The sequence below is a fragment of the Rhinopithecus roxellana genome, chromosome 20 (genome assembly GCF_007565055.1).
Source record: "Rhinopithecus roxellana isolate Shanxi Qingling chromosome 20, ASM756505v1, whole genome shotgun sequence".
NCBI classification, from domain to species: Eukaryota; Metazoa; Chordata; class Mammalia; order Primates; family Cercopithecidae; genus Rhinopithecus; species Rhinopithecus roxellana.
Genome location: NC_044568.1, coordinates 16,745,635 through 16,767,535, shown reverse-complemented (window position 1 = coordinate 16,767,535; position 21,901 = coordinate 16,745,635). Strand labels below are relative to the sequence as shown.

General features: G+C 54.0%; 2 protein-coding genes and 1 pseudogene across 5 annotated transcripts in view; 1 reads left to right on the top strand and 2 right to left on the bottom strand.

Moving 5' to 3' along the window:
- The window catches only part of AMFR (autocrine motility factor receptor), a 60,553-nt gene extending 58,481 nt beyond the window's left edge, over positions 1 to 2,072 (top strand). For both annotated transcript variants that reach the window (XM_030925453.1, XM_030925454.1), the window contains exon 14: positions 471 to 2,072. In XM_030925453.1, the coding sequence (XP_030781313.1) occupies positions 471 to 618 (148 nt within the window). In that variant the 3' untranslated portion in view covers positions 619 to 2,072. The remainder of the gene's footprint in view (positions 1 to 470) is intronic.
- Positions 2,073 to 6,044: 3,972 nt separating this feature from the next.
- Positions 6,045 to 21,901, bottom strand: part of GNAO1 (G protein subunit alpha o1) — a 167,201-nt gene continuing 151,344 nt past the window's right edge. Inside the window, exons 7-9 of one of the 3 annotated variants that reach the window (XM_030925456.1) lie at positions 11,872 to 12,025; positions 8,397 to 8,612; positions 6,045 to 7,372 (exon numbers count right to left, since the gene is read on the bottom strand). In XM_030925456.1, the coding sequence (XP_030781316.1) occupies positions 8,425 to 8,612; positions 11,872 to 12,025 (342 nt within the window). In that variant the 3' untranslated portion in view covers positions 6,045 to 7,372; positions 8,397 to 8,424. Of the gene's footprint in view, positions 7,373 to 8,396; positions 8,613 to 11,871; positions 12,026 to 15,251; positions 19,595 to 21,901 lie in introns of those variants that run through there. The other 2 variants (XM_030925455.1, XM_030925457.1) reach the window with 2 other exon arrangements.
- LOC115895283 lies at positions 18,565 to 19,254 on the bottom strand (annotated as a pseudogene).

Here is a 21,901-nt window from a genome sequence, read left to right as displayed (position 1 = left end):
TGGCGTCTGCCTCCCAGGTGTCCTCCCTCTTGACCACTCTTTCAGCCGAGCGTTATGAACACACATGGCGCATCTGTGCGTCACACCCCCATGGTTGGTGGCAGCTGCGGCAGGTGTATCCTGTAGATAGAGGGGGTTTTGTTCCAGCTCTTGAGGACAGGGCCAGTACTGTGTTCATCGGTGGGTTTGGGCCCCGGCAGACTCTGATTGTGGGGGTTCTGTGCTGTGTCTGTGGGTAGAGGGGACGGGCACGGAGAGACAGCACGGAACAGCACTGAAGGGTTCCTCCCTGGTGCAGAGAGAACTAGCGCCCATCTGTTGGGGGCTGGATGTCTTGGTCATGAGGTGGTGCTGAGTGACAGCTTCATGAAAGGGCCTGGACGTGGGGAGATGTGAAATCAGCCTTCTGGCTGTGTTCCACAGCTCCCCATCTCTCCCATGAGACAGAAAAAACTTCTGTTTTTTTCTAGACGTTTCTTGAACAAAAGTTCTGAAGATGATGCGGCCTCAGAGAGCTTCCTTCCCTCAGAAGGTGCGTCCTCTGACCCGGCGACCCTGCGTCGAAGGATGCTGGCTGCCGCCGCGGAACGGAGACTCCAGAAGCAGCAGACCTCCTAGCGCTCCCTTGCCTTCCTCAGCTGCCTCCTGCGCCCTGTGCCCAGCTGACCGGAGGAGGCCTGTCCCAGTTCCGCCTGCTGTGTGGAGAAGCGGGCTTGACTGCATTGCCGCTGTATAAAGCATGTGGTCTTACAGTGTTTGGACAGCTGACAAATTTAATCCTTCTTTGTAATACTTTCTATGTGACATTTCTCTTCCCCTTAGAAACACTGCAAATTTTAACTCTAGGCATGATCCCTTCTGGTGTTGACTGGACTGCTTGGGGTAGGGGATGATCAGGAGGAAGTGAGCAGTCGCCTGCCTGCAGTAGGCAACTTCAATTCCTGCCTCATGTGTACATCCCACAAATGCAGGTGTCCTGAGCACCACATCCAGTGGGAAGAGTGTCGGGGAGACGCACAGTGTGAGCCCGCCCCCACATCATGGGGTAACATCTGTTATCAAACTGCTGTCCTTGTTGTGGAAGCACGTAGACTGTGCCAGAGGCCAGGCTCACGGGCTCAGGCACCCCTGAGCCAGCAGGGCATCTTGGAAAAATAACTCTTGGTTCAATACCTGGAGCAGAGGAGGGGAAAGCCCAGGGCTGTAGGGTGTGACAAAATCACCCCTTTCTGTCCCACTATATCTGGGACTGACTTTCTGAGCCCCCAGTCCAAAGCCGGCTTGATTTCCACGAACACTGGTGCTCCTGCATCTCATGAGTGTGCCCCATGGGTTCCCTCCCCTCTCAGCATTTCCTTGTCCCCTCTGGACCTGCGGGAGTGGTTAAGCAGCAAGCTTTGGTTTATGGTTTTCATTCACTGGTCAAGTAAATTAGGCAATGCTAAAGCCTGTGGGTTTGGTCCTTGAACAAGATGTGGGCCTTGCAAGATGGGAGAGGAAACCTCGAAGGGCTTTGTTAAAGAAATAAAAGAGAACTTTTGTATCTTTCATCCTGGGAGCGCTGCGTTTTCCTAGCTGTGTTCTTCCTGGTTTAATTCAGCAGAGAAGGTAAGGTGTGAACCTACATGCCTTGGAGCAGGCCCAGGTCCCAAATCTCTTCAAATTCTTCACGTTTCACTTTAAGGATTTGAACCGTGCAGTCAAAGGTTGCAGACTTCAGTTTTATGCCCCACTGGATTACTTTTTTGTTTTTTTTTTTTCCAAACTGTTTGAAAGCTTTGTTTTGTGGTAGTCCTTTTGGGAAGAATCCAGTATTATCTACAATTATTGGCAAAGTTTAAATGTATTTTACATAACTGAAAGTTTTTAGAATGTTGAAAAGTAATTGAAAAACGTGATAGGTAAATTTTTAGGCAAAGATAATTTATTTCAATAAATCTTTCAAAAGCCTTACCTTGAAATGCTGTTAGTAAATTTCTGTGATTTTTTAAAAAAAAATTTTGTTTTGCTGAGAGCATAGCTATTTGTTTTTATTGTAAAGCAACAGTAATAATAATAAAAAGCAAACTCTACTGATGTGTGTGGCTGGACGCTAAGGCATCTTTTTCCAGAGGTGCCAGTGTTAAACCCCATTTTGATTTGGATTTTGTGTATACTATTTTGGTTGGAGGGTTTTTCCCATGTTTCTGAATTGGGAACTTTTATTTTTCCTAGTAGTGTATGTGGAGAAGGCAGAACTGCATTTTTCTTCCCCTTGTATTTATATCATTTTTTTTCAGGTAAGTGGGTAGCAAAAGATTATTTTACTCTCCTCGAATTACGTTATGCTTTACACATTGCACCCATTATAGGTGCCACTAATTCCACATATTCACGTTTCTGATGTGCGAGAAGAGAAAATTATTTGGATCAATTTTAGAGGGTCTTGACACATTACGAAACAGCCAAACCACAGTGTTTAGAGCAGGGGCTTATTAAGTAGCTTAAAATGATCCAAGAAGTGAAGTCCTCAGTCCGCCCTCCATTTTATACCTGGATACTTGAGGATTTCACCACTTCCTGGGGGCATCCGGGACAGGTGCTGAGGGCAGTGGCAGTTATGCTGGGGGCTTCCCCTCCCAGGACCCCTTTTGCTGCCCTGGCTAACTGCAGGGTCAGACAGATGGTCCTCACACCCAGCCCCTGGAGAAGCAGCACTCAGGTCAGGCTGTGGGTCCAGGTTTGTAAGCGCAGCAGCAGGAGCGTCCGGGTGCTCTGGCGGATGGTGGTTGAGCTGCCCCTGGCCTCTGTGGGCTCTTTTGGAATGAGGCTGTGTTGCCCTCTCCATTTTCTTAGTGGCCCTGTTTTGACCTCCTGGGTTCTCCTCAGTTTTTGTTGTGTTTTGAATGTTGAGGCTTTTATGTACCATAGAGGATGGTGGACCATGTGGCTATTTTCCTTGTGTTGATGTGAATCCAGGTGCCCAGGTGGCCTCTTGGGCCTGATTTTCCACTTGGGCTGAGTAGACAGTGTGCCCTTTTATCTGTAGCCAGCCGACTTGATCCTGTCTGTGGTGACTTTCAGTCCTGCTGGAGCAGGACACACATGGAAAAGGAAACCACGGCCTTGCCAACAAGCCCTGGTGAGGAGCAGCGGCCGCCTGCCTGCCCTCGAAGGCCCTCCATCATCTGGAGCCTCCATCTTGCTGGGCTGCTGCTTATCTGTTAGGTTAGACGTGGTTCCAACCTTGGCTGCATGTTAGAATCACTTGTGGAGCTTTTAGATAGAGTCACTTACTGTAAACAACTGCAGCGAGCCGCCTCTGGCAGCCATCGCACACACACGGTCAGGCTCTCACAGTGCGGGACAGAGCAGTCTCTGGGACCAAGGAGATCCAGTCACGAAATACAAGAGGGTAGAATTGACTTGAGTGGAATCTGTCTATTTGCAACTCTTGGGGTTCTGGTTCTGTGGGGAAAAACAGGTTTCTCCCCAAGAGGAGTCTGTGGTGCCTTTTCTGTTTTCCTTAAGAGCTCTGAGTCATTAGCGGTCCCCTCTAGATCTTTTCATGTGGTACCCAAGATGGCCAAGAAAAAAGAGGAGGGAAGAGGGGAAGTAAGTGGAAGGAGGATTTTTAGGAAATGAAGTGCACAGAGGAAACAAGCACATCATTTTTTGTATTTTTAAAAGGGGGGGTTCCAGTCAACTAGAAAAAAATTACCAAAAACAGGATCCCAAAAGAGAAAAAGCAGGAAGGCCTTACCAAGATAAACATATATCCTGAATATCAGCTTTTAATTAAGCTGACTTCTAACCGTAGAGCTCTTGAAATCCTTTCAAATCTCGTATTACCCGATTTTAGCTGGGACAAACAGCTGGTATTTCTGGGTGTTGAGTCTTTTTAACCAAAGATCCTCTCCCCCAGGTGGCAACGCCTTATCCACAAACATCAAAAGTCACACAAATATCAAACCAAAAGGAACTAATTCTCTGGGAATGGAATTGGCTGTAGCAGTGAAAGGACTTTTTTTTTTTTTTTTTTTTTTAAATCTTGCAGGGCATCTGAAGCAGGCGGTTTCAGCCTTTAAAGGATTTTAACTGGTTTCAGATCTGATCTCAGCCGGAATGTTGCTCGGATCATTTTCTGGATGTTAGCATTCCAACATCACTGTCAGTTATTAGTCCTGGTTTAGAAAAAAAAAATGTGTTGGGTCTGCTTTTTATAATCTCAGTAGTTTTATTTGTGTTCATTTCCCCCCTTTAGAGAATTACTCTTTTAATCACCTGTCTTATTACCCTAAGCAACTGCCAGCTAGGCAACAAAGGTGCATTTTGGAGCCCCGTCTTCATTGGGTGGTCTAACTGGGCAAAGAATGGTTCAGGAATCTGGCAGCCCCCAGAGCCAGAAGAGGTTCACAGCGACTCTTCGACTTTCTCAGTAGAGTTTCAGGGCAGAGATCAAAGGCCTGGAGGGATTCCACAGGTGGCGATGATGGATACCTTTTGTTTACCTCCTGAATAGAGGCAGTTTTCTCAGAATTTCTTTTAGAACGTTTTTAGGTGCCATTGGAAGTAAATCTCCTATTTGATTTGGTTCTAATTAGAACTAGCTTTTTCCAATTGTGTGCACAGATAAGCTAGGGGGGAAAAAGGATCTTTAAAAATATATATAACAGATAGGTTCTGCCCCCACTCTCCTTGTTCCAATTTAATTGGCCTTTTTGCTGCATCCTTTCCAAAAAAATGCTATGACCTCCCTTCTAAGAAAAATGAGGCAAATAAACTGTTTGTTTTATCCGCAAAACTCATTTGAAAGTTGGGAAAGAACCCTACGAGAATATGGCTCAGTTTTTAGAGAAATTCAAATATGCCATATATGGAAAATGTCATGGTTTCCTTCAGGCTTCCATGTGGATCTTGGTTTGTTACAAAGTCAGATTGGGGCCTGGATTGCAAACCTTCCCCTCAATAGAGAGGGTAGGTCATGTGCCCCTCTCTGCAGATAACAAGTTGGGGTCTGGGGAACCGGGGGAAAAGCAGAAGAGGTTTAAGTGGTGCTTGTATTGGTTGGGTATTCGTAACAGTGCCTCTTGTTCTTCCATAGTCTCTGAAACCATATCCCCTGCCTCCACTCCCTCGATTCAAAAGGCTGCTGGAACTTGCCCGAGAGAGGCCTTTCTGAGCCTGTAATTCCCATTTGTTGGGATTCAGAGAGGATTCCAGGTAACTGACCTTTTGGCAGCTCCCCCAACTCACTGAAGACGGCATGATACATGATGCTCTTGGCCGCTTGGCCAGTAAGTGGCACGTGGATATGATGCAAGGAGTTCAGTGGGCTGCTGTTGCCTCCAGGCCCTTGTTGCAACCCATTTGCTAATTATTACAGCAATAAATGTAGGAGATGGGTGAGACCTACAGTCTGGGGGAGGAACAGCGATCAGACTCCGCACGCCCCACCGCACTGCTGGGTTACCCTCTGCATGTTTGGTCTGCAGGGGGCTTCCTGACATCCAGGTACAGTCAGGGAGCAAATTGAAGGCAGCCTTCCTGGTCAGGCAGGGCCTAAGCTCGTCCTGGGCATGTGAGTGGCTGGGAACTCTTGGGTGCAGATGGGCTCAGGCAATTGGCCTCATTCTTGGGACCACCCATCCTCCCACTGTGGGGGAACCTCTGGCTACAGAAGAAAGAGGATCCTGCATGATAGGAGAGGGGCTTCGCCTGCCCTCCTTGCATTTCTTCCTTCCTAATCCCCACTTCCACCTCATTTCTCGAAAGCAAGCAACCTGCTGAGGGTGAGGAGGGGCCAAGAGCCGGGAGGAGAGGACGTCGCAGGTGAAAGTGGCAGCTCCCCTGCCCTCATTCCCAGGTGGCACTGGGCAGTGGTCGTGTCAACTGTACTCTGAGCTGGGGCCCCAGTGACAGCCCTGGGGATGGGAAGGTCCTGTGTGGGACTCCTAACCGCCGGCCTGCCAGCGTGTGTGGCCGAGTCCCTCCTTCCCTCTCCTGCCAGAATGAAGCCCACCCCAAATAACCATTGTTGGAAGGCACAGGGTGAGACTCAGGAGTACAGACAAACATTCTCTTTTATTGAGCTACACAGGAATTTTCCATTAGTCAGAGAAGTAGACTGGCAGTGTGTAAGATATCACAGAAACCTCACCGATTGGGAATAGAAAGGCTTACAAAGACCCGTGGGCTTTTTTTCTTTTTTCCTTTTTTTTTTTAAGTTTTTTTTTTTATTTTTATTTTTTGTGTGTTTTGTCTTTTTGCCTCCTCTTTATTTGAAATGGCTGTGACTGGTCTTCTTCAGCAAAGATTAAGTCTTAAAAGTGAAACCGTGAAGAGGTTTGGGGTTTGGATATCAGTCAAAGTAGAAATGACATAGGATTGGTCATGAAAACGGTGGCTTTAATGTAAACACTACATTCCATCTTTTTAAATTTTTTTGTTTTTTTTTTTCCATCTTGTGGTATTTAAAAATTTTTTTTTGTTCTTTTTGTCTGCAGCACAAACATCCCCACATGAGAGAGCGGACACAGGGCACCGAAACAAAGGCAGAGGTGGGGAGGGGCGCACACACGAAGGCGGGTGTCAGCCGGGACCGGATATCCAACACGGCAAAGGAAGAAAACCACAACCCGTTTCCCAAAGACTAGGAAAACTGATCTTGGATTGGGGGGGTGTAATACATAGTACTCAGCAGGACAAAAAAAAAAAAAAAACCAAAAAAACCCACAAAGGCTATCTGTATAAAGGGGGTTGGTGGGCAGATTGTTTTCTATGGGGCTGGGTTTCCATATACGATGGTGTTCTTTTTGGCAGCTACTGGCCAGTGAGAGCTGTGCTTTTTCTATACAAACCTGGAGTAAGCATGTGGCGGGAGTGGCTTAGGGCCGCGAGGTGGTGTCTGTAGTGTCTGGGCGGCCGGCTGGCAGCAGGGTTTGCAGGGGCCTGTGGCCTTCTGGAAAGCCCGGCCTGAGCACACTCCTCGGACCGGTGCACCGCACCGGGACCCCAGGCGGCAGATGAGCCCTGCCCCCCAGCAGGAGCGCCAGGGCTGCGCCGCGAGGTGGGACGGGGGCCGGCTTGGGTGCAGATGGGTATGTTTGTTTTGCAAGAAAAAGAAAGAAATATGGATGAAATGGTGAGTTTTCCTTTTTTTTTAAGCTACAAAGCACATGAGAAATGTTCTTTTTTTTCCTTTCAAATTCTAAATGTGAAGACTCAACTAAAACCGGATTCTACAGCGTTCTACAGAAATACACAGCCGTCAGTCACTCTGGGGTCGTAGGTTAGACAGGGGCTTGATACAGAAAGGCTGTGTGTCTTACAAAGGCCAAAAGGTCATGCTACCAGGAGATCAACGTCAACAGCAAAGAGTCCATGAAGCAGTCTGTAGAGAGAGAGATAAGGGGTCCAGTCTGACCATTTTCTTTGATTTTAAAAAGCAACCAACCAACCAAAAAACCCTAGAACATTTTGACTAATGCTGGGGTGGGGCGAGATGGGGCAGCAGCACGAGGGGTCTGGAACCCCAATGAGGCCCATCCCCAGCGCCTGGGGAAGCCTGGCCCCCCTGGGACCCTGACTCGGGTCAGGCCCACAAGTCCGGCCCTCCCCAGGCCATGCCTGTTCCCCTCGCTCCCCGCCTTCCCATGTGCCCCCTTGGAGCGGGGCTGGCTTCAACTCTGCAGGTGAACGTGGGTCCCCTCCTGTCAGCTGCTTTTAGAAAGCACACCAAGTCTCCCTGTTCTCTGATTCTTGCCATCTTAACATGAATAAAGAAAACTCAGGAGACAGTGGATTGGTCGGAGCAATGATTCTTCTAAATTCCTGAAATTAACAACCACCACCACCCGAAAGAGAAGCATCCTTAAATTGTCCTGTTGTTAGGAGTGTAGAGTAAGGAGAGGCTTAGGGCGCTGGCCATTTCTGAAAGGGTCTGGAATTTGCTGAGAGCAGGACGGAACTGAGGGCGCAGAGGTTCTGAGGGCGGAACACAGAGAGCTGGCTGGGCCAAGGCCAGGGCTGTTCTGCCATTCCCCTGCTCTCAGAAATGGGGCTCAGAGAGGAACACCCCGGGGCTAGCCTCAAAAGGAGGGACTCCCAAACCAAGCTACCATCTGGACATGTGTGAGTGTCTGTACACAAACACACGTGCATGCTCACGTGCCGTCCCAGGAAAACCTCCATGAGCTATGGGATGGTGGTCAGTTCTGTCTGCAGCTCTTTCTAGTACAAACTAAAAAGATTTTTAAATATATATTTGTATATATATATATAAGGTTTTGTTATGCCTCTTTAAAGTTTATTTACCAACTTGCATTTGTTAGTGGTGTGTGTGTGTGTGTGTGTGTGTGTGTGTGTGTGTGTGCGCGCGCGCACGCAAGCTGTTCTGTAGGTGCTGGAATCATTACCAAATAGGTTGCTATACAGGACAAGAGGTCAGTACAAGCCGCAGCCCCGGAGGTTGTTGGCAATGATGATGTCGGTGACGGCGTCGAACACCACCTGGATATTATTCGTGTCTGTGGCACAAGTCATGTGACAATATATTTCTTTGTTGGGTGAGCGGTTTTTGCTTTCAAATTGTGCTTGGATGTAGGCGGCTGCATCTTCATAGGTATTGGGGCCTGTAACAAGACACAGAAGAACAGGGAGAGGCCCTGGTGAGCACTGTGGGTGGACAGGGCTGGGGACATGAAGACAAGAAGTGGGTTGTGGCGTGTCCCAGGAAGTGGGATGAGAGGAAGGCAGCAGTAGGAACTGCTGGGCAGTTCCAAGCCTTAGTTGCATTTTAAATTAAATAACAGTTTTTTTTTTCAGGCGAAGTTTTGCTCTTATTGCCCAGGGTGGAATGCAATGGCACTATCTCAGCTCACTGCAACCTCTGCCTCCCAGGTTCAAGTGATTCTCCTGCCTCAGCCTCCTGAGTAGCTGGGATTACAGGTGCATGCCAGCACGCCCAGCTAATATTTGTATTTTTAGTAGAGACGAGGGTTCACCATGTTGGCCAGGTTGGTCTCGAACTCCTGACCTCAGGTGATCCACCTGCCTTGGCCTCCCAAAGTGCTGGGATTACAGACGTGAGCCACCACGCTCGGCCTTGCCATTACTTTTCATAGCAAAACTGCAATTACTTTTGCACCAACCATACACAGGTGAGCATTTGCCTGGTTTTGGACTTTGCAAGATCCCTTAGGTTTTCACACCAGATCCACCTGGGAGCCCGCCTGGGAGAGCAGCGGCCACAGATGATCCCTTTTGCTTCCTAGATGAGCAAATTGAGGCACCGCCCCATGGTTTAAACCAATCCTGCTGATTACAATAAACCAGGAAAACAAAGTCTGGAGAGGGGCCTACCCAGGAAGGCGGTGGGCACTCAGAGGGACCTGTGCTCCTTCCTCATTGGTTTCCTTTAAGAGGCCACTCGGCAGGGCTGGCAGCATATCAGTAGTAGTCGCGGTTGTTGAGCGAGTGGCCAGGACATGGAGGCATCGATGTCCCCAAGGTGGGAAGTTGAAGGGGACATCAGCATGTATGATGCCAACTGGGGGCCCTCTGTCCCCACCAATTCCTTGGGTGTACAAGGGGCAAGGGGCAGGGGGTGGGGGCATCCTTGGGTTGTCACAGCAGAGACCAGCTCTGGGCAGCCCAGTAGGAGTGCCTGGACTCACAGGGCCAAGCCTCATCCTTGATTCGCTGGTGCAGAGATGCCAAGCCCAGCACAGCTGTTAAGGATTGGACAAAGCAGCCCGTGTGGACCCTGCCCAGGAGCTTCCTGTCTGGAGAGAGCCGAACTGGGCACAGCCCAGGGTGGAAGGTGGCCACATACAGCTGTCCAGGTGGGAGGAGTGCCTCGTGCCTTCCCTGTGTCTGCCGAGCCCAGCGTACTCACACAGCCCTGCTGCCACCCGGCCACGCTGGCCCACACGTCACCTCTCATCCCACCCCTGTTGCTTGTTTTGTGCCCTCACAGGCTTGCGCTCCATGGGGCCACTGCACTGGTGACCATCTGTCATCCATGATATCTGAATTCAAACTGGATCTCTCTGAAGGCCCTGGAGAACTCATGTTTCCCAGGTTCCGACTGCCCTTTGCTGGGGCATCTAGTGCTTGCACTCCACAGCAGTGAGAATGGCCACTCCCAAGTTGGGCCCCAGTGGGACACTGGACAAGAAAGAGCCGTAGGGTTGGGCCTGTCTCTGAGGGTAGCCCTGGCCGGAGGGGGCCTGCTGGACTCCATTGTTGTGGCCAGGAGAGGTCAGCAGTGGCTGCCCAGAGTGGGCTACAGCCTGACTCTGCCCAAGGGCCACCTGGGGCTGGCCTTTCGGGGCTTGTCTTGTGTCTCCTGCCCTCCATCCTGCAGAGGGCACCTTCTCTGTGGCCAGTTCCCCCTCCCCTAGTTTCCATCCTCTGAATAATACCAACTGCAGCCACAGCCAGCACTTCTGTAAACCTGGCACCAAGCAGCTGTCCCTCCAGTCACCCTTGGGCTGGGCATGATTATCCATTGTGTTCACCAGATTAGAATGAGGCACAGGTGACTGAGCAACTTGCTGAGCTGCAGGTGGTCTGGCTGCAGAGGCTACCTGGGCTGCCTGCCCTATTGGGTCTTTCTTTCTTTGAGAGCCTTGAGTGCAGCGCACAGTTCCTGGCCCCACCTCCCACTCTGCACCTTGGGAAGAGCAAGAACCACCTTGCAAATTCACATCAGCATGGACTGTCAGTGAGGACACGGTTTGTGCTCAGAACCAGCTGACAGCCCTTCTTTACACACTGCTCCCAGCTGTGGGGAAGGGTGGGGAGACCGGCATTGACCTATGCTGGATGTGGGTGCCCTGTGGCTGAGCCCAAAGTCTTACTCCAGGGCTGTCAGAATACGGGTTCTTGGCCGAGCCAACCTGTGCCCTGACCTGGCGGATGACAGGACACCTCCTGCTCCATGGCAGGGTGCTGGCCCTCTGCACTCTGCAACCTGCAAAGGCGACTCCTACCCCAGGGACCCCTGGAAGCTTCCCAGCCCCTATAGGGACCAGGGCTGGGCTCTGGCATCCCCTCAATGCTGCTTTTAGGCATTAGCAGCAGCCCAGAGCTGGCCCATCCCATAGAAGCCACCCTCCCTCATCCATCCATTTGGAAAGAGCTTCATTTAGGGGGTGGGGAGGTCTGTGATACATTCCCCTGAGAGCAAGAAGAAAGCCCCAGAGAAGTCAGAAGAAACAGGCAAGGATGGAGGAGGCTTGCAGATAGCTGGAGTGGTTGGATTTGGGGCAAAGACCAGGGGCGGAGGAAGAAGGGGAGAGAGGAAGTGCGATGGGGCTGGGGTTGGGGAGGGAAGGCAGGCATGATGTGGGACGGGTGGAGTCGTCTGGCTGGGCGGCCGCACAGAGATGAAGTATGTTCCAGGCACCAAAACAGGGAGCAGAGAAAGCAGGTGGGGCCAAGAGGCAGCCCACGCCCTGCTCACAAGCCACGTGTCCACCTTTTGGTTTCATGCAAAGGTGCTGTGTGGCCCTGGGCAGGGGTGAGGGGAGGCCACTGCTGAGATTACAGGAGGCTATCCTGAGATCTCTCCTAGAGGGTGACCAGAAGGAAGGGGGAAGCCTGTGATCCTGTCCTGCCCCCTGCTCCCCACCATGTCACTCCTGAGTGACTGGGTCCTACCACATACATCTTAGGAGGGGCCATTCTCACTACGCCAAGGACTGTGTCCTGGGAAGCCCAAACCTGGTGGCACAGTGCTGTTTTACTTTTGCGCCCCACCAGACTCCTGCAATGGGTCCTGCTCACCAGCTAGCCCCAGCAGCGCTGGCCGAGCAGCCTTTTCTCTGAGCCATGGGTCCCTGTCAGGGTCGGGCTTCCCCCTGCACAGGACTGCCTGGCACCCACCTGTGTATTCAGGAAAGCAGATGGTCAAAGGCGACTTCTTGATCTTCTCGCCAAATAGATCTTTCTTGTTGAGGAAGAGAATGATGGAGGTATCGATGAAGAACTTGTTGTTACAGATGGAGTCGAAGAGCATGAGAGACTCGTGCATGCGGTTCTGCGGCCGCAGGAAGGGAGGAGAGAGGACAGACAGCGGGAGGGAGACACAGAGACAGGGAAAGAGAAGGAGAGAATTAGGCTTGACAGAGAGGGACTGGGCTACTCGGCAGCTCCTCCGAGAGGCTGCCAGATGGAACCTGAATCAGTCACACCTCACAGCACATCTCATTCCCTGCTTCCAGATAACCTGTCATGTTGGGGCCAGAGGCAGAGACTGGACTGGGCACCAGCCATGGCTCTCTGGGGAGGCTGAGGACAGGGTGACCCAGGTTCTCCCCACTGCAGAGTTCCCAGCTATGCGAAGGTCTCCCAGCACACGTGTGTGTGGCCGTGTGTGTGCATGCGCCTGTGTGCCTGTGTGTGTGTGCGTGTACCTGTTATGTGTGCCTATGTGTGTGCACCTGTGTGTGCATGCCTGTGCATCCATGTGCCTGTGTGTGTGCGCCTGTGTGTGTGCCTCTGTGTGTGTGTGTTGGGGGTGGTGGAGTCTGGACTGGAGCCGGAGAGCTGGGCTTTGGCGCTTCCTGCCTAGACGTCTCCTCCTGGGCCCATCCTGGGACGGGGGATGTCCTCTGGGAGTGGTGAGAGACTCCAGGCCCTTCCCATGGCCTCAGGGGAAGGCATGCCACATCCTGCCAGCCTCCTGGGGGCCACCACTCAGGGGAGAGGTTCCTGGCAGGGCTACCTCCAGGAGTGCCTGGGGGACTGGCCACACCTCCTCTGGCTGGGTCCTACTCAGCCGCATCTGACACTGCATGGTGTTCTAAGCAAGGCAGATGTGGAGGGCTGCCCTGCACACAGGAGCCTGTTTAGCAAATGGATGAACATGATGGGCACCCCAAAGAAGCTGAACCGAGGGGCCAGCCTTCTGCCCTGGGCAAAAACTCTGCTTTGGGACCCTGAGCACATTCACTTGGGTAGTCTGTTTCTCAGCAGTACACAGGGCATCTTAGTCTCTGTGAATGAATCCATTCCTGCACAGGGAGGGGGAGGAAGGGACAGCTCCCCTTATTTTCCCCAAGAACCCTGTCCTAGTCCTGGGAACTTGCCCACTGTAAACCCAGCTCCCTGGATCTAAAGCTCAGAGGTGACCCAGGCTAAACTCTACCTCTGAAATAAGAAGAGTGACACAAGTAACAGGAAAAAGAAGAGAGCTGGCGTAGACACCACTGGGCATCTACGGGGAGGTATCTCCCCCAGGGATGAGCACACCGTGGGTGCTGAGGAATTGCTGGTTCCGCTGCCGCACCGTCCCCCTCTGAGCAGAAGGAGGGTGACGAAGATGAAGTGACCACACCAGTCACCGAGGACCATGCTGTGCCAGCGCTCTCCCTGCCTCATGTCACTTAACCTCATCTGGCCTGAGGGGACACCGTGGTGACACAGCTGGGCCAGATCCAGAACTTATGCAATGGGTCTCTCCAGTCCGTATCAGCAGGCTGTGGGGCTTTCGAGGAATCGATACTAACAGCAGCATGGCGGGCTCCGCACATCTCATAGCCAGTCCTCCCTTCGGTATCTCCCCAATGCCTGCATCATTCTACCATGACCTGTAAAGGCGGCCAGCCCCAGCCCCTGGTTCTTATTGGCTGAAGTTGGTAGGTGGAGGGGCAGAGTTCTCAGCTGCCTCTCAGGGGCACCTGGACAGCTGGCATGGCTTTATTCCCCAGCCCCAGGAGCTGTAGTACATGGCACTGGCCTTTCATTCTGCTGAACAGACTCAGTAAACTCACATGATCTCATCACTCTCCCATCCTTAATCAGTCAATTTCATTCTCAGTCCCCAGGAGCATTTTCCTGTCATCTGTGTGATCCCACCGGGAAGAAGCAGATCTCGCTCGCCCTGAGCCACCTCATTGGGGTCTGTTCAGAAAAGGGCAACCGGAGGCTTCTGGGAGGCCCAGTGAACCTGTGTCCAGGGCCTCGGGCTGTCCACACTCAAGTTCATTGCGCCGCATATGAGGCCAGAGTGGTGAGGTTCTGAGACCCCAAGGATTCCACAGGAACACGCTCCCCACTCCACAGAGCCACCTTGGCCTGCAGCTGCGTAACAAATCGCTGGAAACCCACAGCCAGAGCCAAGCTCCCTCCTCCATTGCACACCTGCCCAGGCACTGCCAGGAGCAGCCACTAGAGTGACCTGAGCTGGGAGTGGGGACTGTGCCCCCTTGGCCACTGAGCTTAGGTGTGGAGGAGAAATCAAAGCTGGCTCATTCAGGCTCCACAGTTCCACTGGTTAAGGCTGAGCCCCCGTCACAGCCCTACGCCTCAGGGCCACAGAGCATGACTCACACGCACTCACTCTTCCAGTCAGTACTGCCTGGTATCTATGTGCAGGGCTCTCTGCTGGGCTGCCCTGAGGATATAAGAATGGCCACGTTAGGCTCCTGCTCTCTGAGAGCTCCGAGTCCAGCTGGAGAAAGATGACGCATAGTCTGTGGTCCCAGGAGTGGCAGCGCAGGGGAGGACTTGGGGAGCAGAGGACAGGCATAACCAAGTCTGTTTTTATGGGGAGAGGGCCTTGGAGGGAGCCCCCAAAAGCGGCTGATCCTGGAGACTTGGGGAGGGCAGTGAGGAGGGGAGATCCTGCAGGGCAGGGGAGGCGCCGGCACTGAGACCCCTGCCAGCCCCCCAGGCCTGACTGCCCTCCCTTGGCACGCTGCCTGGAGCCCATTGCCAAGGAGCTGAGAGCACAGTTCATCCTCACAAGCTCCCCGGAGGAAGCAGACGCCGGGCTACATTCAAAGAAGAGATACCACCATTCGAGAAAAGAGAAAGAAGCCAGAGGTCACAGATGGCCGACAGCCAACCCCCGAGACCTCCACCTGCCCCAGGCTGCAGTGGAGGCCCAGGAGCAGCAGGAAGCGGTGCCAGCACAACCATGGCCACTGCTGCGTCACCCACAGAAGTGTTCAGGTGGGCACCAAGCTCTCCAGGACAGGAAGGTGGCTCGGCGCAGAACGGAGCAGCCTCCTACCAGATGGTGATCCTGACAGGAGGGCAGGGCCCCAGTCGCCCTGATTCTCTGTCCCCAGCAGGAGTGTGCCCACTCTGCCAGGCTGCCCACAGTCCTGGGACCAGGATGGGGCAGGGCCCGAGGACACACATGCAAGTGCACCTGGCAGGAGCTCCCTGGGCCCTGACAACACATCACACTCATGCTAGGAAAGCGGGCACTTTTTATTAACAGTAGGCGACTAATAAATACATTATGGCAGCCAATAAATTATTACAATAACTACAGATTTATTAAACCAACAAGTCACTCTTCTTACAAAATTACAGTTAATATGGGGTGGGCGGCAGCGACGGGGTTGGGAGGTGGGACCACTGCACTTGAGAGAGACGGCTTTTCTAAGGAGGGCCTGGGACGCCTGAGCCCACCTGGCCTAGATGGGGAAGAGGGGTGCGTGGGGAGGCAGAAGGTACTCAGCAGGGGTAGGGTGAGGGATGGCTGGCAGAGCCAAGGGATGGGTCAGAACCAGCGAAGTAGAGAAGACCAGGAGGCAGGAGGGGAGGGCCTGGCTGCCCAGAGCTGTGGGAGTAACAGGAGGGGTGTGGAGGGGAGGGGAAGAAAGGGGAGGAGTGGGGAGGGAAGGGAGTAGAGGAGTGGTGCCTCAGAGCTGCCGGCTCTGCCAGGAAGGCCGGTGGGTCTCTGCTGGTGGTCTTGCTGCACCAGGCCTGGGGATGAGAACTTCTCTTCCAGGGGGAGCCCCTCTCTCAAGGAGGGGGTCCAGGAGTTTGGATTGGGGGCCATTCTTTCTGCTTTCCCCCCAGCCTGCCCCTTCTTTGACAGGGGCCTTCATCTGGCTGGAGTGGGGTCTGTCTGGAGGCTCCAGCTCCTCTCTGGGCGGGGGGGGGGGGGGGGGTCAGGACTCTTCTTGCTGAGGGGTGGGAGATGGGGAGCCCTACCACAGACCCCACGGCAGCAGCTCACGCCCGGGTCCTGTTCCCTGGGCTGCTGGGATCCTGCACTCTAGGCTTGCAGCCTGACAGCAGGAACTGCCTGAGGGTGACTGCCTTCAGCACTGCACACTGAATCTCTGGTGGCCAGGGAGCTGGAGCCTCAGGTCTTGGTTCCTAAGAACTGCCAGATTGTGCCTGAAGGCTCCCAGAGGCTCAGAGAAGAGAAGAGGCAGCCAGAGGAGGCTCTGTGCCCCAGACTTCTTGAAAAGGGGGAGGGCAGGCCACTAGCTGACTTGGAGGAAACAGTGGGAGTGCTCATAAATATCCACCTGGGACTGCAGGGAACTTACTTGCCAAGAGTGCACCAGGTCAGACTGAGAAATAAAGGGGGTGACCAGGAAGGATGTGGGCTAGAAAAAGGAAGAACTTCCAGAATCAACCCCTGGGTGCTAACTGTAGAGTGTCAGGTGGGAGCAGGGGCTAAGCTCCCCACTGCAGGACTCATGTTGGCCACAGGGAAGGGCGTGGGGGAGACCACCCCTGGGTCTTCCCTGTTGGGGTTTGTAGACAGCTTTGTTACAGGGCTTGCAGGTGGGAACTTGGGGCTGCCTCTGCTCCTAAGAACACTCAGGGAAGACCAGTGCAGACCATGGAGGGCAGGGATGCCTCCAGTTCCTGCCAGAGGGAGCTGGGCTGTGGGGAGGGCCTGGCAGACAGCTGCGTCCTGGCAGCAGCTTTGGTGGTCTTCTGCCTGAGCTCCAGGGTCCCCATGGAACCCAGAATGCCAAAGCTGTTGGCCAGGGGCCCAGGTTGTGCTCTCTGCTTAGGGCTGGGCAGACCCCATGCCCTCCTCAGGCCAGAGAGCCTTGGGGGCCTCTATTGGTGCTCAGAGGGAAGGCCAAGACCTGGTTCTTATGATGGCCAGTGGCGCAGGTCACAAAACTGGCCCATAGGCATGAAAGTGGCAGGCATAATTTTCATGAGTTTGGCAAAGACGTTCTTTGTAGAAATCAGTTTCTGCTTGGCCTGCTAAATCCGAGCCATCGGAGAGGTTAGCATGGCCCCTCAGGGCACACACAGGACCACTGTGGATTAGAAACGCACCCATGTCTGGTCACTCACAACATTCTTCCCACATCCACATCCACGACGGAGCCAAATCTTATCTGTCACCCTCAGTCGCCACCCACAAGGTGGAGCCGCCGGTTACGACATGGATGACAGGCGTCACGCACAGGGAGATAGTTTCTCCCTGGATACCCCTGAGGGCCAAGGACCCCCCCAGCCCAGGGTGGGAGGATTGAGAGCAGTGCAAGAAACTGAGGAGGCTGGAGCATCCAAGGGAAGAGAAAGGCAGGCCAGGGACAGACGGCGGGAAGGCCTGAGCACCCACTCCTCCAGCCCCAGTTCTGTAGACAGGGAAGGCCTGGATCAGGAGCCTGAACCCAGCCTGGTGCTCTGGCCACTGTGGTCTGAGGGAGGTTGCTGGGGGATATGGAGAGCCCTTCAGCCCAGTGACTTCCACCTCCAGGGTGATGGCCTTAGAGGTGGAGCGTGGCCAGCATCCCCCTTTTGCCGGCTGCTTCTGAGCCTGGGGTTACAGTTTGGAGCAGAGTTAGGGGCACAGCTGGCCTCACCCAGGGTGGTGCTGCTGAGAAATAATTGCCATGCCTTCCACATTGGGCAGGATGGCTTAGCTGCCCAATGTCCATGGTAGGACACTGGGTTCCCAGGGCCTGTCCTCTGCCACGCCCCAGCACCTGGTGCAAGGTCCAAAACATGACTGAGGTGCACACAGCAGAATGGACTTGGGCTGATGGGGGACTCCTGCAGCCTGGCTGCCAGAGGCTTCCCAGGCACTGGTCCCTGCAGGCATTTGGCACTAGGGAAGGTCCCTGGGTCTCCTGGGCCCCACTGAGAGCTCTGTGCCTGTGGGTCCAACAAGTCCAGAGCTGTTGGCACTGGCGCTTCCTGGCTCTGGGGCAGTCTGGGGGCTGCAAGTGGAAACCCAGGGGCCCTGCCTGGCCGGGGACTAAGCAGTGTCCAGAGTCGGGGCAGGGAGAACAGAGGGCTTGAGGAGGGAGGCAGAGGCCTGTCAGGGGGTACCCTCATCCCTCCATGGCACATCTAGGTCCCCAGGCACAGCCTGCTGTACAAGCACACGACTGGCCTGGGTGTGGGCGGTGGCCTCAGCCACCTGGAGGCATCTTGGAGTGGGAGAGGTGTGTTGGTTGCCCAAGGCCAGCCAGACCTGCGTCCCCAGGAGAAGCTACCCCGCCCTCTTCTGCTCAGGGATCTGGGCAGTGAAGCCTCCTCTAAGGGGTCCTAGGACTCTCCCTTTAGAGTGGGGGACAGGGGAGTGCGTTTGTGCTGGCCTGGGCCCAAATTCTCCAGGGTGTCAGCTCCATCCCCTGCTGTCCTCTGTCCCGAGGGGCTGAGAAGACACCAACGGCTGCGGACAAACTCCCTGATTTCTTCATCAAGACAGTGAGGCGGGGCACTGGCTGCACACAGTACCCCACTGCCCGCCCCACCCAGACCTCTGCAACTACAGAATCCCCAGCCCGAAGGCCTTTGCTGGTTTGAGTTGAATTCAGTGTGGACTAAAGAAAAAACGTATCTGTTCACACCTCAGAGTGACTACCCGAGCTCCTGGTGACTGGAAAAAGGAAATGGGTCACCCTTGGGCCTGCAAGGACTGGGCAGGAGGCCCCAGCCCAGGCGACACAGGAGCCTCCACCTACCTCCCCCGTGCCTCCCACCTCTCCCTCTTCCCCTCCCCCCGACCATCTATCTGAGCCATAAGTCAGTCTCAAGAAGCATTTCCAGAACTCGGAGGAGTCAGGGATGGGGGTTCTCTGGGAGAGCAAAGACAAAGGAGGATGACCCAGAGAAGGAAGGGCTGAGACCCAGGGGAGGGAGACGGAGGCCATCGCCAAGGCCTGAGTCCTCCCACCCATACCAAGTTGGCCTGGTCCCACCCTGGCTTTTGTTGACGAAACTGCCCTCCACCAGAGACCCCAGGCACAGCGGAAGGATGGCTCCTATGACCCCGCCCTGCCAGCATCCTGCTGCAGGGCTGTCTGCGCCACTGCACCATCCAAGATGACAGGAGGACACTGAGGCTTCCAGTGAGACATAAGGTGCAGGGTGTGCCCATCTGGGCCACATGGCGGCCCTGCCCTGCCCCCACAGCTTCCCGATAAAGCACTCAAGAGATGACGCAGAGGCTCTGAGCGGCGGAGTCTCCTGGCCTTGCAGCATGCACTCAGCGGCCCCGCCCCGCCCATGCGTTACCACGAGTTCTTTTGGGGGGTGCAGGTGGAGGATGCTCCCTCCTCCCTCCCTTGGTGCCAGCCTCTGGGGTCTTCTTCCTCAAGTGCAAAGAGTGATCTGAGAGTGGTGGAGCCTGGTTCCAGGGGAGGGGGGCAGCAGGCCAGGCAGGGCAAGGGTGCCGGGCAGGGTGCCCAGGCTCAGTAGAGTCCACAGCCCCGCAGGTTTTTGGCGATGATGACGTCCGTCACGGCGTCAAAGACAAACTGGATGTTGTTGGTGTCCGTGGCGCAGGTAACGTGGGTGTAGATCTCCTTGTGGGCTGACTTGTTCTTGCTCTCGTACTGGGCCTGGATGTAAGCCACAGCTTCTGCGAAGGTGCTGGGGCCTGCAGAGCAAACAGGCAAGGTGTGGTGAGGTGAGAGGCCCATGGGACTGCACAGGGAAAACCTGATGGAGGGGACCTGAGGGGTCAGCAAAGTCAATAGGGGGTCCTGGATCTAGTCAGGACACAGTGGGACAGTGTAAAAGTCATGACATATACAAAATATCAGGTCTCTCAGTATATCACCTCTATTTATCTATTTTTTTTTTTTTTTTTTGAGATGGGGTCTTGCTCTGTTGCTCAAGCTGGAGTGTGGTGGTGCAATCAGGGCTCACTGCAGCCTCCACCTCCTGGGCTCAAGTGACTCATCCTCTCTTCTCAGCCTCCTGAGTAGCTGGAACTACAGGCATGTACCACCACACCTGGCTAATTATTATTATTATTATTTTTTTTTTTTTTTTTTTTTTTGAGATGGAGTCTCACTCTGCCGCCCAGGCTGGAGTGCAGTGGCCGGATCTCAGCTCACTGCAAGCTCCGCCTCCCGGGTTCACGCCATTCTCTTGTCTCAGCCTCCCGAGTAGCTGGGACTACAGGCGCCCGGCTAGTTTTTTGTATTTTTAGTAGAGACGGGGTTTCACCATGTTAGCCAGGATAGTCTTGATCTCCTGACCTCGTGATCTGCCCGTCTCGGCCTCCCAAAGTGCTGGGATTACAGGCTTGAGCCACCGTGCCCGGCCTGTTATTATTATTTTTAATAGAGATAGAATGTCACTATGTTGGCCAGGCTGGTCCTGAACTCCTAAGCTCAAGTGATACTCTCATCTCGGCCTCCTAAAGTGCTGGGATTACAGGCGTGAGCCATTGTGCCCAGCCAATCACCAGTATTAAAGGGAGCACTGTTTCGTGAAACTTCCATTTTCCTTTTATACATGCATTTATGGTCTCCTTTTTTTTTTTTTTTTGGAGATGGAGTCTTGTTCTGTCACTCAGGCTGGAGAGCGGTGGCGTGATCAAAGCTCTCTGCAACCTCTGCCTCCCAGGTTCAAGTGATTCTCAAGCCTCAGCCTCCCAACTAGCTGGGATTATAGGTGTGCGCTACCACGCCTGACTAATTTTTGTATTTTTAGTAGAGATGGGTTTTGCCATGTTGACCAGGCTGTCCTCGAACTCCTGACTTCAGGCGATGCGCCCACCTCAGCCTCCCAAAGTGCTGGGATTACAGGCATGAGCCATCACGCCCAGCCACTTATGGACTCCTGAGGCAAATGTTGCATCTTACCGTGGGTCACGTGCAAGGAGGTTTGAGGGCACTGGGCTCATGCAGGTATCCCTGGCTGATGCATGCCCTGTGGGTGGGCCTTTTCCTTTGGGAGTTCACAGAGCAGGCTTTGACATCACCTCCTGCGGCCACTGCTGGGCCAGGTGGCAGGAGGAGCCTACAAACTTCTTGTTTCTGATGTTCACTCACAGGGGATTAACAACCGCCTGGCTCAGATGCTACCTTCCTCGGGGACACCACATTGAGCTGGTTCCCAGGTAGACACAGGGAGAGGAGAGTCTAGAAGAGAAGCTTCTAGTTTGGGAAGGGGCAGAAGAATAGGACCCCAGCTTTGCACTGAAGGCCCTCAGCCTCCAGGAATCCATGCCAGGCACAAGTAGGGCTGTGACAATCTGTGGAGGGGGCAGCAGGGATGGGAGCTGGAGTTCAGAGCCGCAGCTCTAAGCTGGAGTAGGCTGCTGTGCAGAAAGCCTGGAGGGTCTGCCAGACCTCAGCTCTGCTCAATCTGGGCTGGAGGTTGGGGAGTGTCCTAGGACTGCAGCTGACTACTCAGCCTCCCTTGTCCCCTCCTCCTTCCCCACTTCAGCCCCAAACTGGCCTTGGTAACTGACCTACCCCACTTGTTTCCACTGCCCCAAAGGCCACAAGCCCAGGTCACTAGGGCAGGATCCACAGGCCCTCAACTATGGCTAGACAGGAAGCTGGCTGGGAGCTTCCAGGGAGGCTGAGCCCTACTCAACTACAGCTGGATGTGCCTGGGTACTGGCCTGCCAGGTACTCAGCCTGATTTTGGGGGATGGGCGGAGGCAGGAGGTAGGAGAGCTGTGCTGCTTGCCTGGCCCCAAGCACCCGGGGTGCCCCACTGGGACTCTGTCGGCCCCTGCTTTGTGCCCTCCAGGACTCAGGGCAGGTTGGGCTGAGGGTGCCCCACTTCTCCTCCCACTCACTTCTCTGGTCAGGGTCTGGCCATCTCAGAAGAACTGATGGGCACCCGGGCTATGCTAGGGCCCTGTAACTGCTCTGGGGTCACTGACTAGGGCTGCCACCCTGCAGCTCCTCAGGAGACCCTGGTCATGCTGCCTTCCTGGCTG